The 25328-nt window shown below is 44.7% G+C and overlaps 1 protein-coding gene across 5 annotated transcripts in view; it reads right to left on the bottom strand.

Annotated features, from left to right (window-relative positions):
- LOC130296583 (KAT8 regulatory NSL complex subunit 1-like) overlaps positions 1–25328 on the bottom strand; it is a 129075-nt gene that overhangs the window by 28630 nt on the left and 75117 nt on the right. For all 5 annotated transcript variants that reach the window (XM_056548272.1, XM_056548274.1, XM_056548270.1 and 2 more), the window contains 2 exons: positions 5180–5321; positions 4897–5019 (listed from right to left, as the gene is read on the bottom strand). In XM_056548272.1, coding sequence (XP_056404247.1) covers positions 4897–5019; positions 5180–5321 — 265 coding nt within the window. The remainder of the gene's footprint in view (positions 1–4896; positions 5020–5179; positions 5322–25328) is intronic.

Below are 25328 nucleotides of genomic sequence, written 5' to 3'. Positions count from 1 at the left end.
AAAAAAATATTTTTTTATACTTACCGTAAAATCTCTTTCTCGGAGAGACAGTGGGTATATCTTGCTGCCACTAGGAAGAGCCGACACTAGGCATACAAAAGAAAGCCGGCCCATCTTGGCAGGATATATCCCGCCTACTGATCCTGAGCTAATCAGTTTAGTCCCAAAGAAGTAGGAGAGGACAGAAAGAGAAAGAAACCAGCAGGTGTCCGAGGGAACCAGACAAAAGAGGAACCAAAAGCAACCCCTCTGACAAAAAAACCTAACCATAGCAACAAACACAATGGGTGGCTGCAATGTTTCCCAATGGCTCCTCTGAGAGAGAGATTTTACAGTAAGCATAAAAAAAATAAAAAATAATCTACTTTTCTCGGTCGGCTCCACTGGGGGACACAGAGACCATGGGACGTACCAAAGCAGTCCCCGGGGTGGGAAAAATACCCAACTCAGAATCAGGCAGAAGACAGCCAGCAAGAAGGCGCAGAAAGGAAAAAACAACCGCGGAAACGGACGGAGCTTCACACCATCGGAAAAAAGCCAGCCAAGTGCGGTGTTAAATCCTAGCTGAGTAAGGCTTCCGAGCCCGAAGCATGGTGCGAATCACCCCAGAAGAAAACCCAAGTCAGGAGCCACCAGAATGGCTGGAAGGTCCTCCACCTTGAGTTTCCTCAGAACCCTGGGCAGGAGAGGGAGAGGCGGAAAGAGGTTAGGGAGATGAAAGGACGACCAAGGGATGACAAGTGCATCCACTGCCAGAGGGTCCCTCGACTTGTGACAAAGCAAGGAACTTGTCTATTGTGGCGAGATACTAAGAGATCCACGTCTGGGGTCCCCCAGAGATCGCAGACCTGCGCAAACACCGCCGGATGGAGAGACCAGTCTCCCAGATCTACAGAGGAGTGGCTGAGAAAGTCCGCTTCCCAATTCTCCACACCTGGAATGTGGATCGCAGAAGGGGCAGGAACTAGAGTTTTGGCCCAGAGCAGAATCTTGGAGACCTCCTCCATCGCCGAGCGACTGTGCGTGCCGCCCTGGCGATTGATATATGACACAGCCATTGGACATAAACCGGATGACCCTGTAGGAGGATCTCCCAGTGGAGGAGGCAAAGAAAGATGGCATGGGGTTCCAGAAGACTGAAAGGTGAGCTTCCTGAGGGGGCCAGCGACCAGTCAGGTCCTGAAGCACACCTCCCCAACCCTGGAGACTTGCATTGGTCTTGACAACCTGCCAGTGGAGGGGAAGAAACGACCGCCCCTGGAAAAGGAGAGTGGAGCCACCACAGGTGAGACAGGCGAACAGAGGTGGGCAGAAGAAGCCAGCGATCCAGAGTAGACAGTGACTTGTCCACTGGGCCAAGATAGCCAGCTGGAGAGGTAGATAGTCGAAACTGGGCAAAAGGGAACACCTCCATGGCCGCCATCATCCGGCACAGTACCTCCATGCAGAAACAAATCAGAAGCAGAGAGGGGCGCGTAGGCAACAGACAACCTTCTGGAGGGAGCGCCGCTTGTCCAACGGAAGACTAACCCGGGCGGCTGCAGTGTCAAAAAGGAGACCCAAAAAATCAAGAGACTGGGAGGGAGACAGGATGGACTTTTCCTGGTTGATCCCCCAACCGAAAGCGGACAGTCTGTACCGTGAGATGAAGGCCCTCCAAGTTTTGGGACCAGAACAGGGCTTTGAATAAAAGATCATCCAGGTAAGTGAGGATCAAGATCCCCTGGGCCCGAAGGATGGCAATCACTGCCTCCATGACTTTTGTGAAAACCCTGGGAGCCGTAGCTAGGCAAAAAGGAAGAGCCACGAATTGAAAGTGACCCGCAGGGAAACGCTGATGGGCAGGGAAAATAGGGATGTGCAGATAAGCATCCTGGATTTCCAAGGAAGAAAGGAACTCCTCCTGGTTCATGGAAGCCACCACGGAGTGGAGGGACTCCATGCGTAACTTGAGGTCCAGAATGGGATGAAAGAGATTTGAGTAGAACCCTGAAAAACGCTCCCGTGGAGGAACTGGTACAATTACTCCCTGAGCAAGGAGGGTACTTAAAGCGACCTGAAAGGCCACCGCCAAAGAAGGGGAACGAGGAGGACGGGATCGGAAGAAACGATCCCTGGGAAGGGAAGCGAACTCTATTCGGTAACCACCGGCTATGACGTCCCGGACCCAAGAGTCCTGAACCTGTGCTAGCCAAATGTCCCAGAAAAGAGACAGGGACCCCCCCCCCTCCCCCCCAGAAGAGGACACAGGTGGGGGCGTCCCTTCAGGAGGAGGAAGGCTTATGGTTACCAGACTTGGCCGCGAAATTGCCGGAACGGTTGTCCGACTTCCAGCAAGGACGTGCCTTGAAAGAAGGGGCTTTCAGAGAATGGGAGTGCACCTGCTTGGGAGGGCGACCCAATGCAAAGGACCAAAAGGAAGCCGCCTTCTGACAGGGATCGGAGAGATTTGTTCTGCAGCAGCAGAGAACTTTTACCCCCAGTAGCTTCGGAAATAATTTCATCTAGGCGTTTTTCAAAGAGCCGAGAACTGGAGAATGGCAACTCAGAGAGATTTCTTCAAAGCAGCATCTGCATCCCACACCTTCAGCCACATGGAGCCACGAATTGAAACCAAATTACCCGAGGCAAAAGCCGTGCATCGGGCTGACTCCAAGGCTCCGGCCTGAGACAGTTGGCGAGTGATATCCGCCAAGTCCTCGAGAGGTGCGCCTGACAGGATACCCTGTCATAGCTGAGAAGCCCAAACCAAAACTGCCTTGGCCACCCAAGAAGATGCGAAGGTGGGTAGCAAGGAAAAACTTACCGCTTCAAAGGCAAATTTCGCCAAGTTCTCAATCTTCTTGTCAGCAGGATACTTAAGGGATGTTGCGTCCGATAAAGGCAGGGTAGCAGATTTGGACAGACGAGAAACTGGAGGATCAACAGCAGGTGGAACTGTCCAATTGGAAACCAGATCCTGAGGAAAGGGAAACGGAGCTTGAATCTTTTTGGTTCCCTGGAATCGTTCGTCCAGATGCTTCCAAGCCACTTCCAACAAGGTGTCAAATTCCAGGATCCGAAGTTCTTGGGTCCTCCAGATGAAAAGTATCCCTGATGGCTGACACCAAACCGTCCACCATATCAGACACAGCAGAGTGATCCTCAAGATCAGAGGTGGATTCCGACCAGTCATCTGCTACTTCCCCTGGAGAGTAGGAACATGCGGTGGTAGCCTTAGATTGAGATGTGTTAGACCTAGAACAAGGAGTCGGGGCCCTGGGATGGTCACCGGGGGAGTGGCCCCTAGAGAGGGGACGCTGCCGGGGAGCTGGGGAAGAGGAGCGAGATCTACCCACTCTGGGGGAGGGGCGGACACTGCAAGTTCCAGGGGAACATCCTGAGATACAGAGACAGGAGGGATGTGCACTTTGTGAAAAAGCAGAACAGGTGGATACAGAGTGGGGGGGTTGGTGCTAGTAAGAATAGGTGCTAGTAAGACTAGTCCGCAAAATAAAATTGAGCAATCTCACCCAGGTCTTGTGTCCCGCAGCTGGAGCTGAGAAGCAGGCTGTAGGTGTCCTGAAGCCGGAGCTGAAGAGGCAAGGAGCAGCTGATGGTTTGCAGAGCAGAAGATAAGGAAGAGGAGGAGCAAACTGCACTGTCCAGGAAAAATGCCTCCGCACCAGGATGAACCCCATTGGGGGGAGGAGAGGGAGAAGTAGAGAAAATGGCCCCCAAAGCGCGTGCACCGAGCTGATAGGAGCATCACTGACCCCTGGTGTGCACGCAGAACAACTATTGGCCTGTAGCAGGAGGAGGGTGGGAGCTCCGCCAGCATACCCGAATGTGGGGCAGAGTAAAGTCCCAGACCCGGCCTCAAGCAATTATCTGCCTGCCATGCACCTGCCTGAGCGAGAAGGCAAAAGTAAAAGAGTGCCGGCCGCAGCCCAGCTGACAGGAGCTGCGGTAAGCGCATTGGAGAGAAAAAGACAAGCTTCTGAGGCCAGAAATAGTAAGCAATGTTGGGGAGGGAGAAGGGGAGGGGGAGGGAAGGTGCCCCGCAATCCCTGACAATGCTGAAAGCACTACAGTCCTCCAGCTGAGATTCTCCCCCCCCCCCCCCCCCCAATAAAGAATTAAAGATGAAAACTTCCCCTGGGGGCCCCAGGTATAATGGGCTCCTCCAATCAAGGTCACCTAAGATGTCTTCAGCCAGCTATGGTCACCTGCATCACGTCAGGCTGAGACAGTGGGACGAGCAAGGAAGGTAGTGGGACCTGGACCCAAGGTGCAACCCAAGGCGCTGCCCACTGGCAAGGAGGGGCCGGCTTTCTTTTGTATGCCTAGTGTCAGCAAGATATACCCACGGTCTCTGTGTCCCCCAATGAAGCCAATCGAGAAAACATAGGTAGATAGATTATATATATATCCCCATCTATCTTCTATCTACTGGCTCCAGAAAGATAAAGAGATTTGTAAATTACTTCTATTAAAAAAATCAATCCTTTTAATACTTAGCTGCTGAAGTTGAGTTATTCTCTTTCTGACAACCGTGCTCTCTGCTGACGCCTCTGCTTGTCTCAGGAACTGTCTGAAGCATTAATGCTTTTCTATAGGGATTTGCTATTACTCTGGACAGTTCATGAGACAAGTGGAGGTGTCAGCAGAGAGCAGTTTTGTCAGACAGAAAAGAACAACTCAACTTCAGCAGTCGATAACTATTGGAAGGATTAAGATTTATTTATTTTTATAGAATTTACAAATCTGTTTAACTTTCTGGAGCCAGTTGAGAGATAGATAGATAAATAAAGAATACACACACTTTTTTTTCCTGGACTACCCCTTTAAGCCTTATGCAACTGTTAAGCTGGCAGTACACATATACACACAATACATTTGTATCTTCAGTGTCACCTTTTTTTCAGGTTCTGGGGAAGGGGGTGCAGAGGCTGCCTTTCTTGCATCTTTGGGAGAGGTTTGTACAGAGTCCCCTGCATTATTTTCTGCTGGACTGGCATCTCCAAGGACAACCTGGCCCTGTGGACAGAAAAGACAAGATGCATTCAGCACTTAATATTTCTGCAGAAAAAGAAAGGATCAGGATAAGTCCGGACACAAAGGCAGTCCCATGACACCCTGTGGCGCTGACTGTCACCAGACAAGAGAGAAGTGCTGTCCCGGGTGACTCCGTGCTTACCTTCCCTGCTCGCAGCTGTCTGTAGAAGTCTGTGTGCTGCCGGATCCGGTACTCCAGGTCAGACACGTGAGCCTGCAGCCAGTTCCACCGACTTACTACATCTGCTCGCTCCTGAGCCCAAACCCACTCACAGCGTCTCTTTCTGGAAAATAAAGAACATAAATAAATAAATAAATAAAACAGGAGAACAAACATCAAGCTCTGACATGGAAACATAAAGGCGATATTTAACCAAAAATAAAAAAGGAACGGGGGATTGTAAGCCATTACTAATTGATAGAGCACCTGCTTATCCTGCAGCACCAGCAAAGCGCTGCAAAGCAACAAGGCAGCAGGGCGATTCCTGGGTTTGAGAACCAACAATTATCTGCATGGAGAGGTTTAGAGCTGACAGGAGCGGGTTTCACTAGGTTTAACCAGCTGCAAATCTTACAGAAAGTATTCCAGTTTCAGCAACAGATACTTCTACATGGATGCATTTTGGTCAATGAAACACACCCTTTTCTACAGGTCTGCATAGCTAGATATCTGCTCCACTCATAGATCTGGGAAAGCTGGGTGAATGTATAAGAAGTCCTTCAGCTTGTGTAGAATAATAATAAAAAAAATACTGTAGATTTTGCTCAGAAAGCCTCTGTGCACTGCCTGCAGGGAAAGCCAAGACAAACAAAGGCCATATGATGGTTCTCTGTAGATAACATCTTTCCACCCTCACTATCTCTACCACCCCCATCCACAGATGTGATTAACTGTCCTGTCCAAGGAGGACGGAGCCCAAAGAGGGGGAGGAAGCAGAGAACAACTGCACAAGGCTATGGCTACAAGGTAACACTGGTCGTGCACTCAAAGATTGTCCTATCAAGCTGCATCACAGTCAGTATCAGGGTTTGTTCCCACTGCGGAATCTCCGCTCGCAGAATTCCGCAAGCGGAGATTCCATCTGGCGGCGGCCGCCAAAAATACTTTGGCGGTAGGACCGCGCAGCACTGGGCCGTCAGATTCCGCAGCACTTTATTTGTACCCCAAAAATTGTAAAGACAAGTTCAAACAGGAGGCATTTGGGCCCTGCTCGCCGGAGCTTACAGACTACGAGGAATGGGGTGGAGACAAAAGGTAATGCTGGGCGGTATGATCAAAAATGTGTATCACGGTATTTTTCGAACTTATGGCGGTTCCACGATATTTGACGCATTTTTTTTTTCACTGATTTCAAAACTGTAGGGTTTATGAACGAGTGTATTGGTATAGTTGCTTGATTCTTTTGTAGGATTTCATATGTGGCCATAACTTTAAAAGTTACTAACACATAGATCAGTGGTCCCAACCCGTGTCTCTCAAGCTGCTACACAACTACAACTCCCAGCATGCCCCAAACAGACCAGCACTGATGGACACATTCTTAGTCAATAGTTTCGAACATGTGGCTCGAGTTGTTGCAAAACTACTGCTCTGCCAATATGCTGTGACAGGTGTATGATGATTGCAAGTCAATGGTTTCCAAACTTTAACTCTTGCTGTTGCAAAACTACGACTCCCAGCATGGCCTGACAGCTGTACGCTGGAGCAGTAGTATGAAGTCAAAGAATTCCAACTGGTGGCTTTTGTGGTGCAAAACTACCACACCCAACATGCAATAAGAACTGTATGGTGGACTGGAACTATGGTCCTTCACCTGCGACTCTAGCTCAGTGCTTCCAAACCAGGGTGCCTCCAGCTGTTGCAAAACTACAACTCCCAGCATGCCCGGACAGCCTTCGGCTGTCCGGGCATGCTGGGAGTTGTAGTTTTGCAACAGCTGGAGGCACCCTGGTCGGGAAACATTGCTATAGCGGTTGCAAAATTACAACTACAAAGTTGGCCCTGACAGTCATATGCTGGACTGGCACTACGATCGGTCCCAAAGCTGTGGCTCTCCAACTGTTTTGAAGCTACAATATCCAGCCTGCTCCGACAGCCATTGTTTTTCAACAGCTGGAGAGCAATAGGTAGTAGACCACTGATCGTATATTATAATGCAGAATAACCAGGGACTGTATACAACCAATATGGAGGCAATTAAAATGATATAATACACCTGCACAGCCAAGAGTCATGGAGTTTAGGAGCATGGTCCATGTGGCCCTCGGACCGATGGCAGACATATATAAATATATACTTTATATAAGTGGCTATTACTTTAGGATTATATGCCTACAGGAAGGAAAAAAAAAAAAAAAAACTCATACTAGAGGTAAAAATTCCTTCCCGACTCCAGATATGGCATCAGAATAAATCCCTGGATCAACGTTCTGTCCCTATAAATCTAGAATCCATAACCTGTAATGTTATTATTCTCCAAAAATGCATCCAGACCCCTTTTGAACTCTTGTACAGAGTTCACCATGACCACCTCCTCCAGGAGAGAATTACACACAGTCTCACTGCTCTTACAGTAAAGAACCCCGTCTGTGCTGGTGTAGAAACCTTCTTTACTCTAAACGTGGCATATGCCCCCTTGTTATAGATACAGTCCTGGGTATAAATAGATCATGGCAGAGATCTCTGTACGGTCCCCTGATATATTTATACATAGTTATTAGGTCTCCCCTAAGCCATTTTTTTCCCTTAACTAAATAACCCTAATTCTGATAATCTTTCTGGGTACTGTAGTCCTCCCATTACCCGTATTACCTTGGTTGCCCATCTTTGAACCCTCTCCAGCTCCACTATATCTCGTACACTGTTCCCAGTACTCCATGTGTGGTCTGACTAGTGATTTGTACAGCGGTAGAATTATTTCCTTGTCGAGGGCATCTATGCCCCTATTGATGCATCCCATGATTTTATTTGCCTTGGCAGCAGCTGCCTGACACTGGTCACTACAGCTAAATTTACTATTAACTAAGACTCCTAAAACCTTTTCCACGTCAGTCGTCCCCAGTGTTCTCCCATTTAATACATAATCCCAGCCCGGATTTTTCCTCCCCATGTGCATTACCTTACATTTATCAGTGTTGAACCTCATCTGCCACTTCCCATCCCAAACCTCCAACCTATCCAGATCCAGTTGTAACAGTGCACTGTTAAAATAAAAAGTATTGTACAGGAAATAGGAGTAGTCGTACACCAGAAGCATTGTCGTGTCTTCACTTCCTGCTCCGCACAAGTCCCTAAGGGCAGAGATTACATGCAAATGATATCTTACAAGAGCAACAACTTGGTGTATTGAGAAACCCAACCACAGAGTACTGCTTCTCCCTGCACACTCTACAGCAGTGTTTCCTAACCAGGCATGCTGGGAGTTGTAGTTTTGCAACAGCTGGAGGCACCCTGTTTGGGAAACTCTGCTCTACAGAGAGTAGAGATCACAGCCACATTAAAGGGCGGAATACTACTGGGTGTCCTATGGATCCTTCCAGATCAGGATGAGAGAGACAATGAACATTTCTAGACCCTACCCATTACGGACACATTGCTACTCTGCATTCCAGTCTTCACTGGGGCTCTCCCTGTTCATGGACCAGGAAGAGCAGGATGAACAGTTATAGGCCTTGCCTAGTGAATTTGTGGCAGCACAAAAACCTGTAATGTGCAATACAATATAACAGATTATGTCCTGAAACCCTAAATGGTTCTATGTGGCTTCTATATACAGGGTGACACTTTAAGCATCCACGGGGACAGTGATGTACAGAGACCCCGTTGGCAATGTATTGGGTCGCAATGGCCACTTGTTACAGACTTTCTCCTGCTTTTACAGTGATGCAGATGCAGGCACTGCAGCCGGTGTGCAGGCGATAAAACAGATGTAGCAGAGAAGAAGCTGTCATTTAACTGTTTAGCTGCCTTGCATGCACATTATATTTTGCAAACAGCACAAAGGACTTTTTATGTGCAGATTTCTGCATTGGAAAAACAAATTATCTGCAGTGAATTACAGCATCAAACACATACGATCTGCATGACGCTTCATCCACATGATGTAGATCTGCAGACTTTAAAGGGGTTCTCCACCACAGGGCGATTTTAGTACGTACCTGGCAGGCAGTAATGGACATGCTTAGGAAGGATCTGCGCTTGTGTTGGGGCTAAATGGCTATGTTGTGAGATTATCATAACACTGTGGCTATTTCCTGTTGGAGTTCGTTCTCTCAAACTAGAAGTCCCATGATTCCTTGTTTTTAAGTGTGCGGTAATTTTTCTCCCTCCCACACAGCCATCCCACCCAGAGAAACAAACCTGTGCTCCCTGCAATGCAACAGACCAGTGTTTTCTGACCAGGGTGCCTCCAGCAGTTGCAAAACTACAATTCTTTCAGAATGATCTCCCTCCCACCCTGCGGTCGCTCCACCTACTGAAGCAAAGACAGGCTCCCTCTAAACACCTGACTAGTGATGTAATGTCTCGGGCTGCACAACAACCTTGAAAAATCTGGGACTACACATTTTGTATGCTGTTAAAAATAAACCATGGGGCAAAAATCACAGAAGAATTGTGAGACCACCATCACGCACAGGGATAGACACTATATTATGAACAACACTAACTTTACAGCCCCTGTAGCATAGTCAAGAGAAAAATCCTGGAATACCCTTTTAGCATATTTTTAGACCATGTGTTTGCCTATCCTTAAAGGCAATATCTTAAGATTTAAACTTACATCTTTGTAATAGACTGTGATTATGAGAATAGGGTTCCGTGGGGCAGCGGTTAAGCGCGCACGCTACTACGTTCCAGTGGTCAGACCCCCACTGATCTGACACTTACACCCCCCCCTGTGTGCACATAATTTAAGTCTTATAGTCAACCCCAAGTCAAACTCCAGAACACACGACTATTATGTAACCTAACAAGATCAGCTCTGCTACATATGTACAGTCACCATGCAATAGGAACCGGTGCCCAAAGACTAGTTCTCAGAGTATACAGTAAGTAAATTTATCTTCCCATGACAGGTTTGGCACAAGTAAAAACTCATTAATATAAGTTATGTCTGCGACATCTGGATGGATTGTAATAAGTAAAAAAATATAAAGAAAGATCTGGGAAAGCGGCCTTTAAATAGGTTTACTGATAAGAAGTCTGGTGTGTAAAGGAAAAAAGGCTCCCTGACATCAAGACACGGCAGGGAGCCTTTTGGAAACGAATGCAGCCGATAACAGAGGATAACCGTTTGCTAGGAAGATAAGGTGACATCCAATGTCACGAAGAAGCCACATCATGGAGTTTTAACTATTCACATTCAGTGTTTAATCCATCGTTTGCATTGCCTTCATAGGTTCATCTTCTAGTGAGAGTCATGTCTCTGTCTAGGCAGCACAGGATCAGCCAGCAGGGAGAACACATAGATGTCTGGAGAAGTGTTTTTTTTTTATTTTTATTTTTTTTTGCAGATTCATATGAAGGCAAAAATTTGCACAAGTACAAAAGATCATGCACAACCGCTAGGAAATCCAGTTCGGCAAGTCACATCATCTCTGGTCTTTAGCCCATCACAGGAAATCCTGCCCATTCTATTCAACGGACATGTTTAGAGATGCTCTCGGCTCAAGCACAACATCAGTGTTCCCTGCACTGTGGCTCTTCCTATTTTGCAAAACTACAATTCCCATTATGCCTTGAAAGCCAAAGGCATTATGGGAATTGTAGTTATGCAAACTTTATACTGTATTGTATTTTGCAACAGCTGGAGAGCCACAGAACTACTCTAAAATGTATTAAAGATACAAAAAAAATTATGTTGTTAATTATGAAAATTAAAGACCTTTTGTAATACGGTTGTTTAAAAAATTCTGAATATTTAATAATGAAAAAATAAAATAAAAAATACGCTCCTGAAAATCCCACTACTGGAACACAAACCAGTCCTCAGCAGCATCTGCTTGTCCACGAGTCATGGACAAAATATGACTCATGAACGAGGCTGCATGAGCAGACACACCAATCACCTCCCACCACCACAAGAGAGGGACACGCCCCCTCTCACCACGCACCAATCACCTCCCACCACAAGGGAGGGACACGCCCCCTTCCCCTGAGAGAATTTCTAACACTGTGAGCCAATGTAAAGAGATTTCTATAATAAGTGATAGTGGCACATAAATAAGTTGTGCATGGTCAGGATTAGGTACAGAGTAACTTTTTTTGTGGGATCTGACAGGTAAGCTTTAAAGGACAACTGCAGCACAATATACACTTATCCCCTATCTACAACATAGGGGATAAAGTGTTTGATCGCGGGGGGTCCGACCGCTGGGACCCCCCGAGATCTCCCTAACAGGGCGCCGCCATTAGCGCTCATAGTGAGCGCTAAGCGCGTAGCGTCGACCTAGAGGTAGACGGTGACGCCCCGTCTACTCCCCGTCCCCATACAGTTCTATGGGGAAGCCAGGGAGGCACGAACACTGCCTCCTCGCCTCTCCCATAGAGATGCATGGAGGAGGCGTGCTGGCCGCAATGTCATGCGGCGGCAGGCACGCCCCCTTCACGGGAGAGCCGTGGCCCCCGTACAGGAAATCACAGGGGGTCCCAGCGGTCGGACCCCCCGCAATCAAACACTTATCCCCCATCTTGTAGATAGGGGATAAGTGTATATTGTGCTGCAGTTGTCCTTTAAGAATGAGCATACAAAAGATGGGCAAGTCCCATGTGTCCAAATGGAGAATGGAATCGGTTTGAGAGAAGAGGCTGCTAACGGATTATGTTGGTACTACACACTTAAAACGGAAACCAGTGCCATTTATCTGCCCTATAAACCCACTATCACACACACATAGGCTCCTCCACCCATGGAGAGTAGTAGGCACTGATCTACACAATATGTTCCCACTTGATGCTGTGCAGACCTATTGTCCAGTTAGGAAGCAGTGTGATGCTTTGAGCTAATCTAACAGATATACCCAGCTCTAAAATATCGGAGGATGAAAAATAAAGCTCTGTTCACATCTGCATCTTCAATTCAATTACTGTTTTGCATTATTAGAGTTGAAAATAAATAAAAAAAACACTTACTAAACCCATCGCATGACTGAAACCAAATGGCACCCAATGGGTTCCATCATTTTTACAATAGTAGTAGAGGGTACTCCAGTAAAAAAAAAAAAAAAAAAAAAAAAAAATATTTCATACGAACTGGCCCCAAAAAGTTAAACAGATTTGTAAATTACTTCTATTTAAAAAATATATATCTTAATCCTACCAATACTTATCAGCTACTGAAGTTGAGTTGTTCTTTTCTGTTTGACCCCAGTGCTCTCTGCTGACATCTGTCTGTCTCAGGAACTGTCTAGAGCAAGAGAGGTTTGCTATGGGGATTTGCTGCTCTGGACAGTTCCTGAGACAGAGGTGTCAGCAGAGAGAGCACCGTTGTCAGACATTTATAAGAACTCAACTTCAGCAGCTGATAAGTACTGGTAGGATTAAAAAAAATTAATATAAATAATTTACAAATCTGTTTAACTTTCTGAAGCCAGTTGACATGAAAATAGTTTTTCACCAGAATACCCCTTTAAAGCTGCACTACTCTTCCTATCAAACATGATGGAATCCATGGTGAAGCCTGCAACACATGTGAACAGAGCCTAACAGTGCATCTACAGATAAAGTTTGGGCAAATCCAGTGATTTCAGCAGGATCGGCAGACTCTTGTTTATGGGGGTGTTCTGATTCTTTCCTGAGAGAGTCTATGGGGACAGACCCAGCAACTTAATCCCATTGCTCGATTGAGATCATATTCATGTTCAGCTAAAAGCTATTAGAAAGGTGTATGGCCCCCTTACACCAAGTTGGTCGAAGACCAAGATAAAATTATTTAATAATTCTGTTTACAGAAATAAAATAACTGTGCGATCAACGGTATGGGTGGTGTATCTGATTGGTGGGGTCTGATTTATGGGACTCCACTGATCACAAGAATTGGGGTCCCTCGCCCCTCCATGGTAATAGAATGATGGTCAAGCATGTATGTTGCCGCTTCATTCACACGGGGGAGGGATACAGTACCCTGATCCCAGAAATGTGACCCCCCAAACGATAAGATTGCCCACAGAGGCCACTCAATGCAGGAGCTGCCAAGTCTGAGATCCAGAAGGACGATGAGCACAGACTATGGTCATAGTGGTGCCCACCAATGTACAATACCTGAGGAAATACTGCAGTGTGACATTGTGTTCTAATACAGGAGACCTCCACTGTACTACAACCAGGGCTAAAGTCCTGCAGGAACTCATGGGAACGGAGTTCCTGCACTTTTTCCACAGCAGGAACGCAGTTCCCATTAGCAGGAGTTCTGCAGGACCAGCCCTTAAAGGGTTACTCCGCCCCTAGACATGTTATCCCCTATCCAAAGGATAGGGGATAATATGTCTGATCGCGGGGGTTTCGGCTGTGGCACCCCAGACATCTGGTGGACGGAGCGAACTTCGCTCTGTGCCGGATGACTGGTGATGCAGGGCAGAGGCTCATTACATCACAGTAATGCCCCCTCAATGCAAGTCTATGGCCGTCACGCCCCCTCCCATAGACTTGCATTGAGGGGCCGTGACCGTGAGTCATGAGCCTCTGTTGCTGCACCTAATGCTCTAAACGAACGCCGGGAGCAGCAGGGAGAACATGGGGTCCCTAGCGGCGGGACCCTCGGGATCAGACATCTTATCCCCTATCCTTTGGATAGGGTAAAAGATGTCTAGTACCCCTTTAAGTGGAAATCTAGGGTGAGCTCCCACACTTTTTCCCCAGGACTTGACCCCTGACTACAACATATTAGTTGTGTCATATGGAGTCACAAAGTCATGAGGACCAAGAAGATTCCCGATTCTTACCAGGAAGTCAACGATACATAACACAAATGCAATCTGTAATGTGGCAAACAAAGTATTTCTCCTGAAGTTCCCCTTTAAATAAGCAGAGACATCTGTCCTGGTTGGTGGAGCCATTAGACTAAGTAAATTTATTTTTATTTATTTCCTGTTCGTGCTATTTCCGTATAAGCTGTAATAACACGGTGTGAGGCTGAGATGTGTAAATGCTGAAGCAAAGAGAAGGGCTTCTCGGCTGGCTTCCTCCTAGGTTTTTAGGCAGTACGGTCATCCTCCAACCACATTTTCCAAGACGTCATCTGTAATATCTAAAGGAATGTGGCGAGGAAAACACAAAATCTCTACCACTGTTTAGTTAAAGCAAGTCTAAAAGTTGTCTATCGATTTCTAATAGGTAAAGCAGTGGTCCCCAAACTGTGGCCCTCCAGATGTTGCAAAACTACAATTCCCAGCATGCCTGGACATCCTACGGCTGTCCAGGCATGCTGGGAATTGTAGTTTTGCAACATCTGGAGGGCCACAGTTTGGGGACCACTGAGGTAAAGGCATGTGAACAAACATGCAAGAGGGCTGGACAACCATAGTAGTATACAGTTCCCAACTATTGAGAAAAGTCACATGGTGCAGTATGAGGCCTCACCCCAGTTATAGTAAGATCCATAGCAGATCATCCATAACACAACTAGCACACCCACATAGCACTGAAGGCTAGAAACTGGCATTAGTTTATGCAATACCCAAAGGAGGACGGTAACATAGAAGACCATTCAGGCCAGACAGAGATATTGCACAGAGGTCAGACAATTGTTCCCCTGTTAAAGTTTACCAGTCTTAACAAAAAACATGTAACTGATCAGACCATTACTACCTAGTAAGGCTGCAGTATTTGTCATTTCCCTGAAGCAGCCCCATTCCCCTGCACAGGCATCTGCTGTTCAACTAAACTCTGTGGGCATTCCAAGGCAGGGATGACATTTGCCCTCACTACCTGGGAACTTCCTGTCCCTTAAAGGGGTATTCTGGGCAAAAACATCTTATCCCCTATCCAAAGGCGCCACTGGGACCCCCACGATCTTCCTGCAACACCGGCATTCTAGCAGGGCTGTGTCTCCAGTTTCCCGGGACTGGAGATGTGACTTAACACCACGCCCATCGAGACTTCACGCCCCCTCCCATTCATGTCTATGGAAGGGAACGTGATGGCCGTTATGCCCCCTCCCATAGACATGAATGGGAGGGGGCGTTGCGTTAGGTCACGATGGGGCGTGGCGTTAAGTCACGTCTCCAGTCCCAGAAACCCGGAGGTTTCTGAAACTGGAGACACAGCCCTGCATAGAATGCTGGTGCTGCAGGGAAATCACGGGGGTCCCAGCGGCGGGCCTCCCGCGATCAGGCATCTTAGATATTTTTTTTTTAGCCCGAAATACCCCTTCAACTGCCTAACTGACATGAACAGAGCCTCCGGAGCATCCTCATACTAGTCTCCTTCACATAGAAAAACTCCTACTACACAGTCATGGACGTAAAAGTTGGCACCTATGAAAATGTTCAAGAAAATGAAGTATTTCTCACAGAAAAGGATTGCAGTAACACATGTTTTGCTATACACATGTTTATTCCCTTTGTGTGCATTGGAACTAAACCAAAAAAGGAAGGAAAAAAAGCAAATTGGACATAATGTCACACCAAACTCCAAAAATTGGCTGGACAAAATTGGCACCCTTTCAAAACGGTTTTAAGCATGTGATGCCCCTTTAAACTCCCCTGGGGCAAGTAACAGGTGTGGGCAATAAAAAAAAAAAAAAAAATCACACTTGAAAGCAGATAAAAAGGAGAGAAGTTAACTTAGTCGTAGCATTGTGTGTCTGTGTGAGCCACACTAAGCATGGACAACAGAAAGAGAAGAGAACTGTGTGAGGACTTGAAAACCAAAATTGTGGAAAAACATCAACAATCTCAAGGTTACAAGTCCATCTCCAGAGATCTAGATTTGCCTTTGTCCACAGTGCGCAACATTATCAAGAAGCTTGCAACCCATGGCACTGTAGCTAATCTGTTTTGCTGCCTCTTGCACTGGGAGCCTTGAACGTGTGCAAAGATTCATGAAATCTGAGGATTACCAATGAATTTTGGATCGCACAGTGTCAGAAAGCCGGGTTTGTGTCCAAAATCTTCGATCTTCCAGCAGGACTATAAACCCCACACATACACCAAAAAGCACCCAGAAATGGATGGCAACAAAGCGTTGGAGAGTTCTGAAGTGACAGCAATGAATCCAGATCTAAATCCCATTGAACACCTGTGGAGAGATCTTAAAATTGCTGTTGGGAAAAGGCGCCCTCCAATAAGAGAGACCTGGAGCAGTTTGCAAAGGAAGAGTGGTCCAACATTCCGGCTGAGAGGTGTAAGAAGCTTATTGATGGTTAAAGGAAGCCACTGATTTCAGTTATTTTTTTCCAAAGGGTGTGCAATCAAATATTAAAGGGTGCCAATAATTTTGTCCAGACCATTTTTGGAGTTTGGCGTGACATTAAGTCCAATTAGCTTTATTTCCCTCCTTTTATGGTTTAGTTCCAATACACACACAAAAAGAATAAGCATGTGTATAGCAAAACATGTGTTACTGCAATCCTTTTCTGTGAGAAATACTTAATTTTCTAGAAACATTTCAGTAGTACCAACATTTACGGCCATGACTGTACACAGCTCTGCCACTACATATGCAGTACACAGCTCTACCACTCAAAGATACACATTAGCCACACACACAGCTCCACTACACAGATACACATTAGCCACACACACAGCTCCACTACACAGATACACGGCTCAGCCACACACACAGCTCCACTACACACCGATACACGGCTCAGCCACACACACAGCTCCACTACACACCGATAAACGGCTCCACTACACAGATACACGGCTCAGCCACACACACACAGCTCCACTACACAGATACACGGCTCAGCCACACACACACAGCTCCACTACACAGATACACGGCTCAGCCACACACACACAGCTCCACTACACAGATACACGGCTCAGCCACACACACACACACACACACACACACACACACACACACACACACACAGCTACAAGTCAGAATAAAAGCAAGAGTCTCCCATGGTACCAACGAGGTGGTATGGCTGCACACAAAGTCCCTGGGATGCTATACTAAGGAGCTGCAGCTTGAAGCTATAGGTTATGTTCACCTGGTTTTATATATATATATATATATATATATATATATATATATATATATATATATATATATATTTTTTTTTTGTTTAACAGGAAAATTAGCGGGTTCCTGCGATCCTGTTGATGCACTGCATTGTGTGAACTAACATGGCAGTGCCACTCTGAAGTATACCCGCTTACTACATCCTACAGGCAACATCTATTATCAAGCTCCTGTCACATCCTCCTAGCTGGCCAGGCATGCTGAGAGTTGTAGTTTTGCAACTGGGGACACACGATTAAAAAAAAAAAAAAATCCCTGCCCTAGGGCCAGATGTCAAAACTCCAGTTCTATGCGTATCTATAGATCAGTGTTTCCCAACCAGGGTGCCTTCAGATGTTGCAAAACTACAACTCCCAGCATGCCCGGACAGCCAAAGGCTGTCCGGGCATGCTGGGAGTTATAGTTTTGCAACACCTGGAGGCACCCTGGTTTGGGAACACTGCTATAGATGATCATTTGTAAAATAATCCATCAGAAATCCCTCCCCCACCAATCCTGATCTTCCAGCTCGTGACGTCTTGGAACTTTCTTACTACAATAGTGCTAGATCAAGCATTCGTGCTATACATGCCGCAGCTGGAAAACAAAAACCTAGGTAGGAAAATGCAGAGAACGTCAGCAAGTTTTACGAGGCCAAGGGAAACATGCATCTGGTGTATATAAACGGCTGTCAGAAAAGTCAGACTCCAGCAAGAATGGAGTCGGCACACGACTCGTGGGATTCGTCCATTATCTCAACTACAACGCTGTCAATTTGTATTTCCTATAGATGCAAAGCATAAGCCCTGTGTGCGCCACAGATCAAAGCTGCGCCGTATCCAAGGACCAGAAGACGAAATTGCTGTGATCTTTGTGCCATAAACTTAACAGGCAAGTGCAAACCTAAAGCCCGGAGGTCGGCGTTTCCCAACCGGGGTGCCTGGTAAAATAGTTATAACTAGAGATGAGCGAACTTACAGTAAATTCGATTCGTCACGAACTCCTCGGCTTGGCAGTCGATGACTTATCCCACTGGAGCACCTGAGAGCTGAACTAATTTATGCAGGAAAAGTTATCAACTGCCGAGCCGAGAAGTTCGTGACGAATCGAATTTACTGTAAGTTCGCTCATCTCTAGTTATAACTAACAGCAACTTATACCAATGTACGTGAAATATAGGGGGAGGTTTATCAAAACCTGTGCAGAGGAAGAGTGGTGCAGTTGCCCATAGCAACCAATCAGATCGCTTCTTTCATTTTCCACAGGCCTCTAAAGAGGCCTGTGGAAAATGAAAGAAGCAATCTGATTGGTTGCTAAGGGCAACTGCATTACTCTTCCTCTGCACAGGTTTTGATAAATCTCCCTCATACAGTCTAGGAATATAAATTCATCAAAACTTGTGCTGAGGAAAAGTCGACCAGTTGCCCATAGAAACCAATCAGATCTCCTCTCATTTTTCAGAGGCCTTTTCAAAAACGAAAGAAGCGATCTGATTGGTTGCTATGGGCAACTGGTCGACTTTTCCTCAGCACAAGTTTTGATGAATCTCCACCATAACCTCTAACTATGATAAAGTATATGTCATCTGTATAAATCTGGTAAAGTGCTGGTCTCCTCCACTAAAGTAGGTCTCCCCTACCACGTGCTCTTTTACTAGACCGAATTCTTCACAATTCTGAAACATCCTTACATGTTGGTATTTCTCCTGGAAATTATGTGAAAAGAGGCTCCAGATTGTTACTTCATGGGGAATACAAGTACTTCAACAGACATGTTCGGAAAGGTAAAGGGCCTTTTAAAAGGGTTGCCAACTTCCATACCCCAATTTCATATACCCTATTAGAAGGGACCTCTGTAGGGGTAGTTAACAGAGACCTCTGACTCTCTAGGACCTGTCCTGCATTACACAGACAACCCACTGACATGAATGGAAACTCTGTAATGCTCCCTTTCAACTGTGGTGGCGCTGCAGGAGAACTGAACAATTACTGCTAAGTTTATGTACAGAGTAAAGGACAATTCTGGGATCGCAAAACTTACCCCTAGCCTAAGGATAGGGCATAAGTGTCAGATTGCGGGGGGTCCGACTGCTGGTACCCCCTGTGATCTCCTGTACGGGGCCGCGGCTTCCTGCGGTGATCGCAACGCCCCATTCAGGAGGAGAGACTGTGCCCTGTACAGGAGATCCCAGCCGTCGGACCTTAGCATAGGGGATAAGTTTTGATATCCCAAAGTTCTCCTTTTTCCTCCTTACTTTTTAAAAATCATAACCCTTTCAATTTTGCACCAAAAAATCCATATCCATTGCGTGATAAAATTGAAGAAAAAAAAACACCATTTTGTCATTTTTGGGGGCTTCCGTTTCTACGCAGTATATTTTTTAAAATATGACGGTAAAATGACACTATCTTTATTCTGTAGGTCCATACGATTAAAATGATACCCTACTTATATAGGTTTGATTTGGTCTTACTTCTGGAAAAAATCATAACTACATGCACGAATTTTAATACATGTCCTCTTATTTTTTTCGCATACGGGGCGGTATGAGGGCCCTTTTTTGCACCGTGATCTGAAATTTTTAGCGGTACCATTTTTTTTATTGATCGGAGCTTTTGATTGCTTTTTATTCATTTTTTCATGACCAAAAATACGCTATTTTGGACTTTAGCATTTTTTGCGCATGCGCCATTGACAGTACGGTTTAATTAATATATTTTTATAGTTCGGACATTTACGCACGCGGCGATACCACATTTTTTATATGGAATTTGGGAAAGGGGGGGGTGATTTAAACTTAATAAGGAAGGTGTTAATGGGTGTTTTTATTTTACTTTTTATTCAACTTTTGTTTTTACACTTTTAAATCCCTTTAGGGGACTTTTAGGAGGAATCATTAGATTCCTTATACAGATCAATGTGGTTTCATAGAACCACATTGATCTGTGTGTTTTGCGCTCGTTTGATAAAGCCTGGTCCTGCCAGGCTTTATCATTCACAGCGCGGCAGGCAGCACAGGACGTGAGGTAAGCCCTCCGGCTAACTCAGAAGTGGTTCTAAAAGGGTTAATAGCCGCCCACGGCAATCGCCGCATATCAGCTATTAACGCCGGCCCCCAGCTACAGGAATGAGCTGGGGGCCGGCCGGCATGGGCAGGCTCGAGTCGGGAGCCCACGCCATACAATGGATGCAGTCTCAGGACGAGCTGGCTTGTCCTTAGAAGACAACCAGTTAAAGCTGATCACTGCAGTACTCGTTGTGACCACTTATTGTCAGTGCCTAATAACAAAAAGGGATTATTCAACGTACTGCACTAGTTTAAACAGTTTTGGATCCTTACTGTGCCTCTGTTTAACCCGTTAACGAACATGGAAGTCCATGCACCGTTAACTGGGTATGACGCGGGCTCCCGACTCGAGCCCACGTCCTACCGGCCGGCCCCCTGCTGATTCCTGTAGAAGGGGGCCGGCTTTAATAGCAGACATGCGGAGATTGTCGTGGCCGGCTATTAACCCTTTAGATTGCCGCTGTCTAAAGGTGCCTTTATCCCATCCCTGATGGTCCAGTGGTGTGGATCCACTGTGGAGGTAGCCTGAGGTCTTCCCTCTCCTCCACTGCCGGCTCCAGAGCTCAGAATAAAGCCTGGCAGGTCCAGGCTTTATCAATCGAGCACATAGCACACAAATCAATGTGGTTCTATGGAACCACATTGATCTGTATGAGGAATCAAATGATTCCTCCTAAAAGTCCCCAAAGGGGACTAAAAGTGTAAAAAAAAATAAAAAAAATAATTAAAAAAGTTTAAAAACGCACACATCAACCCCTTCCTTATTAAAAGTTTAAATCACCCCCCTTTTCCCAAATTCCATATAAACATAATAAAAATAAACATATGTGGTATCGCCGCGTGCAAAAATGTCCGAACTATAAAAATATATCGTTAATTAAACAGCACGGTCAATGGCGTACACGCAAAAAAATTCAAAAGTCCAAAATAGCGTATTTTTGGTCACTTTTTATACCATAAAAATGGAATAAAAAGCAATCAAAAAGTCCTAAATCAAAACAAAAATGATACTGATTCAGATCACGGCGTAAAAAATGAGCTCTCATACAACCGCGCACTCTGAAAAATAAAAAAAGTTATAGGGGTCAGAAGAGGACAATTTTAAGTGTATTAATTTTCGTGCATGTAGTTATGATTTTTTCCAAAAGTACGACAAAATCAAACCTATATAAATAGGGTATCATTTTAATCGTATGGACATACAGAATAATGATTAAGTGTCATTTTTACCAAAAATTGTACTGCATAGAAACAGAAGCCCCCAAAATTCACAAAATGTTTTTCAATTTAGTCGCATAATGATTTTTTTTCCCCGTTTCGCCGTAGATTTTGGGGTAAAATAACTGATGTCATTCCAAAGTAGAGAATTGGTGGCACAAAATATAAGCCACCATATGGATTTTTAGGTGCAAAATTTAAAGGGTTATGATTTTTTTAAAGGTAAGGAGGAAAAAATGAAAGTGCAAAAACAGAAAAATACTTAGTCCTAAAGGGGGTTAAAAAAATTGCAGCATCACATGCAGCCCACATGTTGTGCCTAAAGCTATAAAATAGAGAACAATATAGTTAGTCTGCCCCCATAAAAACATCATACAACACGCAAACATCCTTAAAAAGTTCAGCACTAAAACAAAGTTACCTACGATACATTTAAAAAGTCTTCAGACCCTTTTACTTTTTCAAATTCTGTTATGTTGCAGCCATGTGCTAAAATAAATTTTTTTTTATTTTATTCAAATCAATTTGCACTCAATTCCCCATAATGAAAACTGAATTTTTGCTATTTTTTTTTTTAAATTAAAAACTAACATTTCGGAAGTATTCACACCCTTTACAAATGACACTTGAAATTTACCCCCTGGGCTCCTCCCCATCATCTCTAAAGATGCTACTCAACTTTGATTGGAGTCACCGATGGTAAATTCAGGTGACTGGACAGCACTTACGGCTGACAATGCATATCAAAAACCAAGTTAGGGAGCGAGGAAGAATTGCCTGTAGAGCTCAGAGACAAGATTGTGACAAGCTATATGACCAAGAACCCAGTGATCATTCTGGCTAAGCTCCAAAGACCCTGTGTGCAGATGGAAGAAACTTCTAAAAATGTCAGCCATCACTGCATCACTTCACAATTCTTTATGACAGAGTGGTCAGAATAAAGCCTTTTCTCAGGAAAGTAAGCATCAAGTCCCATCTGGTGTTTGTAAAAGAAAGAAAAAAATGCACTGAGAGGTGCCAGGCGAAATACAGTGAGATAAGGTAAACTCCCCACTACAGGTCACCTGTCTAACCCAGGAACGAGTACAGTGCCGCCTACAAATAAAATCAAAATAGACAAAATCGCAATGTCCAGATGGCATTCACCCCCGTGTTCTAAAGGAATTAAGTAATGTAATAGACAGACCCTCATTTTTAGTATTCAAGGACTCTATAGTGACAGGGAAGGTTCCTCAGGACTGGCACATAGCAAATTTGGCACCAATATTTAAATAGGTGTCAAAAAGCGACCCCAGGAATTATAGACTTTTTAGTTTAACCCCTTAAGGATGCAGGACGTAAATGTACGTCCTGGTGCGGTGGTACTTAATGCACCAGGACGTACATTTACGTCCTGTACATAACCGCGGGCATCGGAGCGTTGCCCATGTCATGCGCGGCTGATCCCGGCTGCTGATCGCAGCCAGGGACCCGCCGGCAATGGCTGACGCCCGCGATCTTGCGGGCGTCCGCCATTAACCCCTCAGATGCCGGGATCAATACAGATCCCGGCATATGCGGCAGTACGCAATTTCAATGAATGATCTGATCGCCCGCAGCGCTGCTGCGGGGATCCGATCATTCAGAACGCCGCACGGAGGTCCCCTCACCTGCCTCTGTCCGGCTCCCGGTGTCTTCTGCTCTGGTCTGAGATCGAGCAGACCAGAGCAGAAGACAACCAATAATACTGATCTGTTCTATGTCCTATACATAGAACAGATCAGTATTAGCAATCATGACATTGCTATGAATAGTCCCCTAAGGGGAGTATTCAAGTGTAAAAAAAAAAAAAAAAAAATGTCAAATTAAAAGTTAAAAAAAAAGTGAAAAATCCCCTCCCCCAATAAAAAAGTAAAACGGACGTTTTTCCTATTTTACCCCAAAAAAGCGTAAAAAATAAATTTAAACAGACATATTTGGTATCGCCGCGTGCGTAAATGTCCAAACTATTAAAATAAAATGTTAATGATCCCGTACGGTGAACATAAAAAAAAAAAAAAAAAAAAAAAAAAAGTCCAAAATTGCTACTTTTTTAATCCATATACTTTTTAATCCATAATACTTTTTTATTTAAAAAAAATGATAAAAAAATTTATCAAAAGTTTTTTATATGCAAATGTGGTATAAAAAAAAAAGTACAGATCATGGCGCAAAAAATGAGCCCTCACACCGCCGCTTATACGGAAAAATAAAAAAGTTATAGGTCATCAAAATAAAGGGATTATAAACGTACTAATCTGGTTAAAAAGTTTGTGATTTTTTTAAAGCACAACAATTATATAAAAGTATGTAATAATGGGTATCATTTTAATCGTATTGTCCCTCAGAATAAAGAACACACGTCATTTTTACCGTAAGTTGTACGGCGTGAAGACGAAACCTTCCAAAATTAGCAAAATTGCGTTTTTCTTTTTAATTTCCCCACAAAAATAGTGTTTTTTGGTTGCGCCATACATTTTATGATATAATGAGTGATGTCATTACAAAGGACAACTAGTCGCACAAAAAACAAGCCCTCATACTAGTCTGTGGATGAAAATATAAAAGATATTATTCTTAGAAGGCGAGGAGGAGAAAACGAAAACGTTAAAATGTAATTGTCTGAGTCCTTAAGGCCAAAATGGGCTCAGTCCTTAAGGGGTTAAAGGGGTACTCCCGTGGAAGTCAACTGGTGCCAGAACGTTAAACAGATTTGTAAATTGCTTCTATTAACAAATCTTAATCTTTCCAGTACTTTTTAGGGTCTGTATACTACAGAGGAAATGGTTTTCTTTTTGGAACACAGAGCTCTCTGCTGACATCATGAGCACAGTGCTCGCTGCTGACATCTCTGTCCAGAGAAGCATAGGTTTTCTATAGGGATTTTTTCCTACTCTGGACAGTTCCTAAAATGGACAGAGATGTCAGCAGAGAGCAGTGTGGTCATGATGTCAGCAGAGAGCTCTGTGTTCCAAAAAGAAAAACCATTTCCTCTGTAGTATTCAGCAGCTAATAAGTACTGAAAGGATTAAGATTTTTTTAATAGAAGTATTTTACTAAATCTGTTAAACTTTCTGGCACCAGTTGATTTAAAAAAAGATAAATAATAATAACTTTTTACACTTTAACCTCCGTTGTATGTAAATTGGGGGTTTTCTATGAGATGCTATTTTGGAGTATTTTGATAAAAATAAATGTATGACTCCATATCGGCATGGCTTTATGAGGGATCGAGGTGAGCTCCAGATTGGACCAGGGGGAATCACTGGATTTTTCCAAAGCAGTTGATATGGTGCCACATAAAAAGGTTGGTGCATAAAATCAGAAGGATTGGGCTGGGGAAGAATGTGTGTAAGTAACTGGCTCAGTGATAGGAAACAGAGGTTACTTATTCTGATTGGGTGACTTACTAGTGGGGTAACACAGGGGTCCGTCTTAGGTCCTATTCTATTTAATATATTTATTAAATGACCTCGTAGAGGGGTTGAATAGTAAAGTAGAAATCTTTGCAGATGATACTAAACTCTGTAAAGCGGTAAACACTATAGAGGACAGTGCACTGTTACAACTGGATCTGGATAGGTTAAAGGTTTGGGCTGAGAAGTGGAAGATGAGGTTCAACACTGATAAATGTAAGGTAATGCACATGGGGAGGAAAAATCCGGGCTGGGATTATGTATTAAATGGGAGAACACTTGGGACGAATGACGTGGAAAAGGACTTCGGAGTCTTAGTTAAAAGTAAATTTAGCTGTAGTGACCAGTGTCGTGGAGCTGCTGCCAAGGCAAATAAAATCATGGGGTGCATCAATAGGTG

Source organism: Hyla sarda, chromosome 12, assembly GCF_029499605.1.
Source record: "Hyla sarda isolate aHylSar1 chromosome 12, aHylSar1.hap1, whole genome shotgun sequence".
NCBI classification, from domain to species: Eukaryota; Metazoa; Chordata; class Amphibia; order Anura; family Hylidae; genus Hyla; species Hyla sarda.
The sequence above is the reverse complement of the archived record's forward strand: the minus strand, read 5'-3'. Positions and strand labels throughout refer to the sequence as shown.